Consider the following 13,764-nt stretch of genomic DNA (forward strand, 5'->3'; position numbering starts at 1 on the left):
ACAGAAATGCTGGAAATTGATTATTATGATCAATTTCCTTTATCAAATAATTGGAACATTAAGTCTTAAAATAAGATAACACAATAACAGTTTAGGCTCAACTCTCTGGACAAATTAACAAATCTGCAATAATTATCCTGTTACAATGTAATTACTGTAACTCAAGAACTAATTATAAAACAATTAAGAAAACAAACATAACTTTTCGGGAAACACTTCCAGCACAGCGCAGCAAAAACACAACTTTGCAAATAATTGTTATTCAAAATGACTTAAGCATAATATGAGAGAATTTCAAAATAGTTGCATTAGGCTATGAAGCAATAGACAGATTTTCACATGCTAATGTTTAACATTTTGAGAACATACAACAATACAAAACAAAAAACAAGCAACAATTTTGTTTCTTAGGTAAAGTTTAATCACTGTAAAGAATTCAATGTAAGCTGTGGAGGATTCATATGTATTAATTCAATTCAAGCAAGTAATGCCCATGTATTCACACCAACAAAAAACTCAGCAATTTGGTGGTGTGAATTTCTCAAGGAAATAAATGAATGTCATTGGTCATAATTACAGGAGAAAATGTCAGCAGAACTCAGCTGAGAAATGGCTCAACTTTATGGTCATTAGGGTTGCAAGTCCCACAAATTACTTTAATGTGGACAAAACTTTCTCGCCCTAATATAGAGCATGCCTTTTACAACTGTCACAATAAGGAAAAGAAGAACACTGAGAGCTGCTGATGCATACAAATTAAAGGCAGGTCACTCTAATTAATCTGAAAACCTTTACAGGAAACTAATTCAAATCTGACCTGAAGAGTGGTGTATAACCCTGGAGGTGACACACCACCTTATCTTGACACCTGGCAGTGTGCTTAAGAATTACTACAATAGGGTCTATTTGTATCAAAAGAAAAGCGCTCATGTTCTCATTAGTAAGACTCTTATTAAGCTTTACATCTCAAGTGAAGGTAATGACCGTTGAATGATTTGATACATAATTAGAATCAAACATAAATTACTGATCAAATAAGTAAAATGTGTCAAATGGACTAAATTTCCAAACACCAATTAATTTAAATACTTTTAACTTTTAATGATGACAGTATTTATGTTTCCATAATCAAACACTTACCATGAGTCTTTAATATATTGCTGCATAGTTCAGTTTAAAACAAAACATAGGTACATTTTCAATCAATTCTCGCCATGGGGTTATGATAGCCGAGTGATCAGGATCTATCTGTACACAAATGGCTACCTTATTTGCCCATTTATCTTCCCTAACGACAGCTGCTATCACACTGCATAATTAAATCAAAGGCTTAAGTGTACACCCATGGGGGTAAGGGATAATAACATTGCCTTAAGATACAGTAGAACATTGTAGTAATCTGACTAAAATTGCTAGCTTTTTGCCCTCAAAGTGCTGATAATTTTGCATTTTTATCCTAATAAATTTACCTCTCTAAATTGTTTGTACAAAATGTTAATATCAAAGAAACTCATAAGATATTCAATAAGATACATCTTTCTACTGGGGTAAAGAAATTGTTTCTGGGGAAAGGTAGAGCATCAAAAGAAGCTCTGAAACGGTTGACACACTTTTTGTACAAGTAACTTCACAAAGACATCAGATGGTTAAGTGTATTGAATTTGTGAATCTGACAACACAACATGAAAGGTGTGACACTATGGCATGAGTGACATAGCATTTTCTGATCAGTAAAACATTCACAATATCTTGTTAAATGTATCAAATGGGTGCAAAAAAAGAATAACTGACATAGGATACAGATGGCAGGTCTTTGCATCATGTTACAGTTTGTGGGTCAGGCCACACCTGGACAAAGTACATTTAGAATTTGAAGAGGGCCATTTTGATTGCAAAGCCTGACCCAACCTAGAGCAGCGTGCTCCATTCTTTAATAAGACAGGATTACAGCACTACAGATTCAAGAGGCTAATAACCACTAAATCTCCATATCTTCAAGTACATAAAATTGTTGCTATGTAGACCAGCACATAGCAAATCATATGAGTTAAGTTAGTTGTGTAATATTACACTAGCATATAAGTATTAAATAAATTTTCTCATTAAAAAATACAGTGCTAAAAGTAAGAAAAAGGCTTTAATGTTCATATGAGCAAGGTGACAAGTATTTCATTGTAATATGCTTATGTAAAATTAGCTTCTGTTTAATGTCTGCAACAAAACAGAACATGAAAGTGTCCCAACAAAGGCAATAAAGTGTGCTCAATTACACAATGTAATGAATACATTCACAGAAAAAAACAAAAACATCACTGACTCAAGTTATGTCAACCGTGTTCTTTTTTTAAACAAACCTAAATCTCTCAGTCTGAACTGATTGCAATACATCTCATCATTACTTCAGTAACTTTAAGATAACACCAGCTCAACAATAATTGGGTCTGTTTTGGTTGCTATCAAAATAAGTTTGTGGTTTGTGTCATTTAGCAGGTGGACTTGTATGTGGTTTATCTTTGCACCTTATAACATAATTGTCATCACTGCCAACCTGAAACTCATTACAATAATAGCATTCAATAGACCATTAAGAATACACCTGGTCAAACTGACCTGTGTGGTCTACCATCAAGCATTAGGGGTACAGTGACCAACTATTTTCAATTTCCAACATGAAATGTGGCAACGATTTTTACTTTCAGTTTGATGCATAACAACATGAAAGTGTTACACACTACTATTGTTAACCTACTTCATCAATGTGCCTGTTGGTGGAGTGATCCCAGGGTAGTGGGTCAGATTCCCATTCTTTACTAAAATATTCCGGGATTATTTACTGGTGTAGTTGAACAACTATGATTGTGGTCAGGCAGGGGGCTTGGATTAAGGTTTGGTAAGTAACCTCGAAATACATTTCCTATTTGTGTTGTAAATAGTACTTTTGGCCTTTTGTAAGTAGCTTATGCAAAGGGTGTGGCAAATAAACAATCAGAGGTTTCATTTGGTGGAACAATAAACATATTCCTACTTTTGGGCTTTATCTCAACGTATGATGTAATCCAGAAATAATATCTTCTAACCAACAATGATTGCATTGGCCATTATTAAAATAATTTTGAAACTATAGGTTTTATAACAAGAGGTAATTACTTATATAGCGTGGCGATTTAAAATGCGTAACAGGATGTTTTTCAGTTGCATTAATGACTTCTGATTCAATGTATTAGTCACTCATTTCAACATTGACTTCATCATACATTAATGAATTTATGAAATTAAGAATTGAAATTTACCTAACAATAACCTTTCATTTAATGTTTGACCTTTCAAGCAGTATTTGGAAATGTTAAGTCGTGACTTACGATACACTGTCTTGTATTCAAACAAAGCTATAATAAACCATAAGCAGTATCAAGAATTGAGCATAAAACGGTTGTATATTTCCACATTAGATACAACAGTATGGGCTCATTTTACCTTCTTAATATCATACTAGACACATTTTATAGTCAAGTAATCATAGCTGAAGGCTTCCATATCATCACATTTTATAGCAAAATCTGTCTGAAAGGACACAAGTGTCACATGCTGGGCAATAACTCATGAAAATAGTTCTGGGTGGGTCAACATAATGTAACAAAATAGCAATTTATTTCATACAGCTATGGGAAAGTGTTGTTAAAAAAAAGAACTTTATCATTTGTAACCTTGTTTTTTTCTGATCATTTTTTGACATTGCACTTTACAATCTTGGTGTAAAGCACGATACGCGCAACATTTCCCTGGGTTTTCAAGCATAGAGAAATGCTATAAGAATTTCTTAAATATACAATGCCCTGACAGGGGATTGAAACTGGGACATCTGGATTGGTAGCCCAGTGTTTAACCTAGCTTGACCACCGCGCTATCCTTCCTAAAAAATGATGCAAGCTGTAAGGTTCACATAAACGTACATGTTCAAGAAAAAGCAAGAGAGTTTCTATGACTTGGTTTACTGTCATGACGGAGTATACTAATTTTGGTGAATAAGTCATACGGGGAAAATAATTAATAAGTAATACACTCATGAATGAAATGATAGGAAACAAGAGGATATCACTTATAGATTCTTACTGATTGTAATCTTATTTGATCAGGATTGGTATCAAATCAATCAATTGTAATAAAATATCAATAATACTAAGTTATCGCCAAGACAATCCTACTAAAGTAGTAAACAGACATAAAACCTTGAAATAATTATGTTATTAATTTGAATCAAAACTAATAAACTCAATTATTTAAAGGATTCCAGTAAGTTTGGTTTCACCCACACACTGTATAAAACTAATAAATCTATATTCTAAGGCTATACATTGTATATGTAAGCAAGAGAATTTGAATAACAAGGAGAAATAACAGCTACGTCATAGAACTTAATCAAGATTATAATGATACTCTTACTTGATTTACTTCAAGGGAAGTGTTACACAACCAGATGATAGTATTTCCAAATGGACATTTTACTACTTAATGCCAGTATACAGCTCTCTTACTTCTATTTGTAGATCTTAAAGTATATTCAAGAGACAGGAGTGGCCATACATCAAGCAAATAACTGTACTGTTTCTCACTCACTCTCTTCCTCATATCTTAGTTTCAAGATAAAGTATATTACACCATGTATTGAACATTCAATACATCTGCCCATGTTATTGAACATTCAATACATCTGCCCATGTTATTGAACATTCAATACATCTGCCCATGTTATTGAACATTCAATACATCTGCCCATGTTATTGAACATTCAATACATCTGCCCATGTTATTGAACATTCAATACATCTGCCCATGTTATTGAACATTCAATACATCTGCCCATGTTATTGAACATTCAATACATCTGCCCATGTTATTGAACATTCAATACATCTGCCCATGTTATTGAACATTCAATACATCTGCCCATGTTATTGAACATTCAATACATCTGCCCATGTTATTGAACATTCAATACATCTGCCCATGTTATTTAGCTTCAGACTGAAAATATTTAGTGCAGATGGGATAAAGTATGGTGTCGATCATAACATGTGGACTGTCAGTAACCTTTAGTGAGTGTTTTTCATTTGATAGGAATATTAAAGTCCAATACAAAACCTTGGCTTAAAAAGGGTAAAACAGGTATGTATAGCCCTGTTAAATAACCAACAAGAAATGTAATGTCTTTTAACAAGACTATGGGTGTTGAAATTAACACTGGTGAGAATTTTATCCAAGGTATACAACAGAGGGACAAAGATGATTGGTTACATTTCTAACTCTCTGACCACTAATTTTCCCTTGGTGTGACTGAAATGTCTTTTATTTCACACAGTCATGACAGTTAGCGACTTGCTTCACAACATGATCATTACTGCCAGACGAAGTGCAACATAATTATCACCCATACCAAAAACCCTCTTCTTTAGCCAACAAATTTAATGCAATCTGAACAAATCTGCAGTCATCAGCGTCCATTTTCGCCACTAATTGACCGCTAGACTAATTGTACGTTGTTACTGCATATGACAGACTGTCAAACAGTGGCATAGGAGAATTCATTCATATGTTTGGACATCAGACATCATGTGTTGAACAGCCTAGGGCCGATGACAGCGTGCTGGTCATTCATGGCCAATCTAATCTGATAAAATCTTAAATAGTCCGCCATAATGAGATATAGAGTAAATCAGTGCAAATGATTTGAAGTTGATGGTCAATTACTGCACATTTTGTGATGCACTCTTCTTTAACTCACCCTAAGGCAAAGGTACACTTGTTTGAAGAAATATTGACATTTTATTATGTATGCCAATTAATAGTGACTACTTTGATCAGCAGCAATTATTATAAGAGATGACACAACAATGGTGACCACTGCACCCAATTAAAGCAACAAGTTTTCAGGGTTGTAATTACATTTTTATGTCAGGCATAAAGGGTTAAATGGCTAAAATAAACTACCATAAGAAAGTTTGTTTAAACTTTGGCAGTAAAGCGGTAATGACATGCTTGAGGTTGCTGTGATACCAGTAATTATGGAAATGCTGTCATAACAGTAAATATACTGTTACACCTGTCAATGATGCAGTCTTATGAGTAACAAGATGTGTTTGTGAAACACAATGTCCCCCTATATGATGTTTGACATTGTAGGATGACCTTGACCTTGTGAAGGATGACCTTGACCTTGACCTTTCACCACTCAAAATGTGCAGCTCCATGAGATACACATGCATGCCAAATATCAAGTTGCTATCTTCAATATTGCAAAAGTATTCATAAAATATGTGATTTGGGCCACATATATTTGACCTCTGACCTTGAAGGATGACCTTGACCTTTCACCACTCAAAATGAGCAGCTCCATGAGATGCACATGCATGCCAAATATCAAGTTGCTATCTTCAATATTGCAAAAGTATTCATAAAATGAGCGATTTTGGCCACATATAATTGACCTCTGACCTTGAAGGATGACCTTGACCTTGACCTTTCACCACTCAAAATGTGCAGCTCCATGAGATACACATGCATGCCAAATATCAAGTTGCTATCTTCAATATTGCAAAAGTATTCATAAAATGAGCGATTTTGGCCACATATATTTGACCTCTGACCTTGAAGGATGACCTTGACCTTGACCTTTCACCACTAAAAATGTGCAGCTTCATGAGATACACATGCATGCCAAATATGAAGTTGCTATCTTCAATATAGCAAAAGTTATTGCAAAATGTTAAAGTTGGCGCAAACAGACAGACCAACAGACCAACAGACAGACCAACAGACAGACCAACAGACCAACAGACAGGGCAAAAACAATATGTCCCCCACTACTATAGTGGGGGACATAAAAATAGCCATGAAGATATACCAGTAAATACGGCAGTGCAGTCCTTTATGTACAGACGGCAGTGCTGTTATACCATTAAATATGGCAGTGCAATCTTACCATTAGATATTGCAATTATGTACTACCAGTTAATATGGCAGTGCAAACGTACCATTAGATATTGCAATTCTGTACTACCAGTTAATAAGGCAGTGCAGTCCTTTATGTACATACGGCGGTGCTGTTATAGTCCATTTAATATGGCAGTGCATGCAATCTTACCAGTAAATATGGCAGTGCTGTTGTGCTCAGGGTCGTACGGTGAGGCTCCAACCCCGTCAAACTCCTTTGTGGTCTCAAACCCTGGGGCCTGGGCCTGCAATACAACACACAGTCACTGTGTTTGTAGGAAACCCTCATGTTGAGCACCATTCGAAAAGCACAACACAAATTTGGATATTGGTTGAGTAATTTCCAATTAAGTTATAATTCTATATGCATATTTTTATCTTAACCAATAAGACTTCTATGACAATAATGTTGCTGCACATGTATAAAACATTTTCATTGTAATGAATTCCTAACTATTTTCTTCATTTATGTATAATATATGCAAGTACTTGTCCAAGGTTAAGAACAATAATAAATATCAAGTCCATACAAAACAACAATATAATGAAACTCAAAAATAAGCATTAGTTAGCAAGATAAAATGTACCTACATTCTGTTTAATTAAATGCATACTGTGGAGAAGTGTAGATTCAATCATATTTACATCAATGACAAGGGAATGCAGAAAAAAACACAGTTTTTCTCTCAAATCTTCATGCTACACATTGTTTTCCTTGCATTTTAAATTTCCAGCCATGCAGTGTCAGTAATGGAAAAGAGGTGTGGAAACGAAAATAAGACATTCTTGGCATGGTAACTCAATTTTCATGCTGTCTCTAGCTACAATAAACAGCAAGTAATCTAGAAAATTGACTTGGAACTCTTTCTTTCATATCCCATAACTCAGTTTACATTTTTCATTCACAGGAACAATTGAATAAAGAAGTTTCACAGTTTTTATTTCAGGATGATTAATAATAATAACAGAGGACTAAAGTGGCGGTGTTGGTGGAAGAGTCAACACCGAGCTTTTTCAACAGAATAGACTGCATCATTGATTGTGTTGATTAACTTTGTGTTTTCCTGTATAATTAATGTTGCTGCTAATTGATGTGATAATGAAGATTAATATTGTCATTAAAGAATGGATTTAGTAAAGAAGACAGCAAAACCTAAAAAGTTTCCAATTCCAAACACTCTTAACCATGCACACAAACATCAAAATGCAAAGCCAAAATCGAAAAAACTTTAATTGTGTACGATCAATTGCCATGGCACGTGACATCCTTTCCATAATTAAAAGTTGAGGAATACCAAATCATTTAAAGATGTCATCAAAGTGTAAAAATAATTGTATTTCTCCATTATGTTTGTGTACCAGGCAGGTAAAGAAATGTTAGAAACAATGGAAATAGAATCATAAGCATCCGTCCTGTGTATGATAAGTCTCCATATATAATGTCATAACGAAAACAATGTTCTTCATTCTCAAAATGACATTTTAAGTATTTATGTTCATGAACTTTAATAAATCTTCTATCAATATTTTGTTTTTCTCCAGAATATTAAAAACCAATATATAAAACATCACCTGTGGTTAGTTAATACCTTTACAGCAGCATACATGGAATAATGAACATGGCTATATTGTGTAATCAGGTACATTAATGTGATTATTTTTTCAGTGTATCGGTATATAAATAATGTAGTATGAGTTGATAAGATGCAAGCGGTCGAAACAGAGAAAATCAACAGCACGGTTTAGTTTTGTTTAATTGCGACAAGACGCTATGTGTTGGAACAGTCACATGCAGGAAATGACACGCTAAAGATCACGACACAATGTTATTGTTTGAGTACCTGCTCCGTTACGTCTTCTGTAACGTTCAAGTCGACTTCTCGATACTAGAATTTGAAAGACAGCAAGTCTGTACATTAGCAATTTAAGTTTAGATAGTCCTTATGCCTAGTTCTAACCAGGAATATTTTACATTAAAATTCTTTTGTATTTATTGTGTTCTTTCTATGCATTTTCAAGCGTTTTCTTGTCTTAATATCAAACCTCTGATATTCAGCATCAATCGTAATTATTCTTTTTTTCCATTCATTTACATAATGAATTTAAAGTTTCAAACGACTTTTAAAACGCTCCAAAATATTTTTAAGGCTGTTATACCTTCTGGTTAAAATGCTTTAAACACTTAATTTGTTTTTCCTTTCATATAATTATTGTCTTACATGTACATTAGAATTTCAATAATTTTGTACTTCTGGATGTGACTTGTGAAATGAGTTGTGCTCTGAGAACACAGGCTAAATACATGCACGTATAATGTAGTCCCAAATGAACAAGGGCTGTTTGTAAAACATGCATGCCCCCCATATGGGCTGTCAGTTGTAGTGGCAGCCATTGAGTGAATACATTTTTTGTCACTGTGACCTTGACCTTTGACCTAGTGACCTGAAAATCAATAGGGGTCATCTGCCAGTCATGATCAATGAACCTATGAAGTTTCATGATCCTAGGCCAAATTATTCTTGAGTTATCAATAGGAAACCATTTTACTGTTTTGAGTCACTGTGACCTTGACCTTTGACCTAGTGACCTGAAAATTAAAAGGGACATCTTCCAGTCATGATCAATGTACCTATGAAGTTTCATGATCCTAGGTGTAAGCATTCTCGAGTTATCATCCCAAAACCATTTTACTAGTTTGAGTCACTGTGACCTTGACCTTTGACCTTGTGACCTGAAAATCAATAGGGGTCATCTGCCAGTCAAGATCAATGTTCTTATGAAGTTTCATGTTCCTAGGCCTAAGCATTCTTGAGTAATCAACCAGACACCATTTTACTGTTTTGAGTCACTGTGACCTTGACCTTTGACCTAGTGACCTGAAAATCAATAGGGGTCATTTGCCAGTCATGATCAATGTACCTATAAAGTTTCATGATCGTAGGTGTAAGCATTCTTGAGTTATCATCAGGAAATCATTTTACTATTTCAAGTCACTGTGACCTTGACCTTTGACCTAGTGACCTGAAATTCAATAGGGGTCATCTGCCAGTCATGATCAATGTACCTATGAAGTTTCATGGTCCTAGGCCTAAGCATTCTTGAGTTATCATCCGGAAACCATTTTACTATTTTGAGTCACTGTGACCTTGACCTTTGACCTAGTGACCTGAAAATCAATAGGGGTCATCTGCCAGTCATGATCAATGTACCTATGAAGTTTCATGATTCTATGCCTAAGCATTCTTGAGTTATCATCAGGAAACCATTTTACTATTTCAAGTCACTGTGACCTTTGACCTAGTGACCTGAAAATCAATAGGGGTCATCTGCCAGTCATGATCAAGGTACCTATGAGATTTCATGATCCTAGGCCTAAGCGTTCTTGAGTTATCATCCGGAAACCATCTGGTGGACGGACGGACGGACCGACCCATGGACCGACCGACCGACATGTGCAAAACAATATACCCCCTCTTCTTCGAAAGGGGGCATAAATATTCTATAAAAGTGGAAAGTGTTGTCCCTGATTAGCCTATGCAGACTGCATGAATTATGTTTGTGCAGAGCGCAGCTCATATATTTATAAACCTTTTTTTTTTCATACAAATTTTTCACTGTATTATGTGAAGTTGGAATAAGACATCAACTTGGGAATAAATTGTGTTTTTTCAACTGCGCATAATATGCAGTTTTACATGTTGTATTTATTTAGTTTGACAAATTATAATTAAAATAGACACTTGCATATATAACAGCTTCATTTTAATTGATTTTACTACAAAACTGGATTTTTTATGATTTTTTTTTTTATCCATATAAAATAAAACTGTGTCCATGCCGCGCATGAACACAGTTTTAAAATACAGTTAAAATGATAAAAATACAATTACTGTTAATGAAAAAGTCATGAAAAATTGCTTATTAAGCTTGAAGTATAGATAAAATATTACAAAAATAAATTCAGATCTTGAAATTATTAGTTTTGTTTGAGATCACCAAAAGGATATCCATTCCAAGTTTGATATCTTATTCCAATTTCACATAATACAGTGTTATTAAATTTATTCAAATATGGCAATATGGCTTGAAATAATCTCATTTTTTTCAAATTTGTATGACCATGGTAATCACTAACATGTTGTTTTAAGTTCTTCATTTTGTACACATTAAAAGTAGCATCACTGTCTAATAATTCATGCCTTTGATGGTGTTTATGAATCTCAACCATTTTAACGAATAGCCTCTCAAAAAATTAATGTACATAAGTAATTTTATTACACTCACCCTTCAGATATATTTTTTGTGTTAATGTTTTTTATTCCACAAATTTAAGTTTCCTTAGCAATTGTTTATGATAAATATATCTTGTTTTATGAATGGCATATTTTACGTTAATGATCATACATTGATATGCTGTGTGCAGTCAAGGGCCTATTACCAACATAAACAATTTGTATTAACATCCAACACATGTCACAACAAAACTCATAACTGCAAACGTCAGTACTTGAAGCTACTTCAGATCCCATGAAACCAAGTACCAAACCAGCATATTCTGCAATAACTTATGAATGGCTCTCCTGTGATGAAAACTATACTTATCAATTAACTAACCATTCACAACTTTTCTCATGCATTAAATGGATGAAATTTCCAAGTTTATATAATAACAGTCATTTCCACCCAAGCAACCTCTGAAGCCCAGAATTTTATAAACAACTGGCACACAGACTTTGTGCCAGTAAATCAAACAAAATTGACGCCATAGACAAATGAAAGTGTTACTTCAGGCATATAAGTGCTTAGGCACAATTAACTTGTTTATTAAGTACTAATTTGTCAATGGGAGTTAATTCCAATGTATACTCAAAAACGGTTCTTTTTTTTTTTAATGATGAACACCCATTCGAAACGGCACAAAAACAGTGTTTTGTTCTAAACAGACATTTTTTTTCAATGTAACACTTTCAGAATACAAAATTTCATTAAAATCATGAACCCAACTTAACAGTTCAACAGGAACTTACTGGATAGTCAGCGTGCTTGTATTCGTATATTCTGCACTTTGGGCTGAAGGCATTTGTACCACACACATAGTACTTTTCCCCTTCCATCTTTCCCAGGACTTTGATGAAGTTCTGGCATTTGTCCTGAAAATATGAAAGTAGCATGATGTAACAATGACAGATGACATGAAAATATCAATCCCATAAAGCTTAACTAATTACTTAACCCATTTATGCCTAATGGACTCTCCCATCCTTCTAAATTGGATCAATTTATTATCAAAATAAGGGATGTCTAGTAAATTTATTTCTATATTTAGAACATTTCGTACAGAAATTTCTTTAAGCAAACAGTGCAGACCCAGATGAGACGCCGCATCATGCGGAGACTCAATTGGGTCTACACTGTTTGCCAAGGCCTTTTTTCTAGACGCTAGGCATCAATGGGTTAAATTTATACATTGTTGATTTCTGTTTATGTTACTTTCAAGTCTTCTAAAGCAACACTTTTCTATTTTTGTACTATGTGAGACTGAGTGTAATCTGCTCTGTACTATAATATATCAAATAAGGACAAATATGTACACTATCTGTATAAAATATGTATAATATCTGTATTACTCAATGTCAAAAACAAAACAATATTAATGGCTGCAAAAAACCGAATTAAGTAAACGAAGCCATGTGACTCAGTTTCACGTGAAAGTATTCCCATACATCACATGAACCCATTAACCATCTTAACCCATTTATGCCTAGCGTCTAGAAAAAAGGCCTTGCCAAACAGTGTAGACCCAGATGAGACGCCGTATGATGCAGCGTCTCAACAGGGTCTGCGCTGTTTGCTTAAAAGAATTTCTATAAGAAATATTCTAATTATAGAAATAAACATACTAGACATCCCTAATTTTGGAAATAAATTGATCAAATTTAGAAGGATGGGAGAGTCCACTAGGCATAAATAGGTTAACGTTTATAACATACTAAAATTACAACAAAACAAACTAAACAAATAAATGTGTTTTGATCAAAACCATGAACAGTTACTTTAACTTTATTCATAACATCACAAACATACTATGCATGAGGGAGTCCAAATGGTTTGCAACATGGAAACAATGCTTAAATAACTGAAACAGCAGCATCCCAGCATTTGCAAAGCTTTCTGGCACCATTTTTTGAAGCCTAAATGTCTGGTTTAATCACACATGTGTAGAAATAACATGTCATTTCCATTGTCAATACAACCACAACTGCAGTAACACCCCATGCAAACATTATGACAGACATGATGCATTTACATTAATGTAAAGGTTACCTTGTTTTCCCTGCCTATTAGAAATAGTTTTGATAGAACATTTGCCTGTAATTTTTTGCAAGGTTTTTTTTTTCGTTAGAGCTTTTCTCAACCCTGTTTAAACAATTCCTACATTGCATGCACGCATGTTTTAGAATTGCCTGACGTATTTTGGGGGTTTAAAAGATTGATGTTTCATAACCCAGGAGACATTATAATGTTATTTTTGTTAAACATGCAAGCATTTTTGATGAGCATGCAACTGCAAGAGTGAATTTCAATGAATTATTACAGTCATTAAGTTAGATGAACCTTATAAAAGCCTTTGGCTGGGGTAATTGTGGAACACTTTACTCTTGGCCTGGGTGTTGAAAGACAGTGACAGCACAAACAGAGCACCATCAGGAGATATCAAATCATGACTGGCACACTCCCAGTACTGTTAACTGATAAACCAATCAGGCAGGGTGAAGC

General features: G+C 34.3%; 1 protein-coding gene across 7 annotated transcripts in view; it reads right to left on the reverse strand.

Moving 5' to 3' along the window:
- Window positions 1-13,764, reverse strand: part of LOC127876679 (semaphorin-1A-like) — a 103,504-nt gene that overhangs the window by 35,851 nt on the left and 53,889 nt on the right. For 6 of the 7 annotated variants that reach the window (XM_052422056.1, XM_052422058.1, XM_052422061.1 and 3 more), the window contains 3 exons: window positions 12,015-12,137; window positions 8,829-8,873; window positions 7,139-7,232 (listed from right to left, as the gene is read on the reverse strand). In XM_052422056.1, the coding sequence (XP_052278016.1) occupies window positions 7,139-7,232; window positions 8,829-8,873; window positions 12,015-12,137 (262 nt within the window). The remainder of the gene's footprint in view (window positions 1-7,138; window positions 7,233-8,828; window positions 8,874-12,014; window positions 12,138-13,764) is intronic. The other variant, XM_052422059.1, reaches the window with a different exon arrangement.

The sequence above is a fragment of the Dreissena polymorpha genome, chromosome 4 (assembly GCF_020536995.1).
Source record: "Dreissena polymorpha isolate Duluth1 chromosome 4, UMN_Dpol_1.0, whole genome shotgun sequence".
Taxonomy (NCBI): Eukaryota; Metazoa; Mollusca; class Bivalvia; order Myida; family Dreissenidae; genus Dreissena; species Dreissena polymorpha.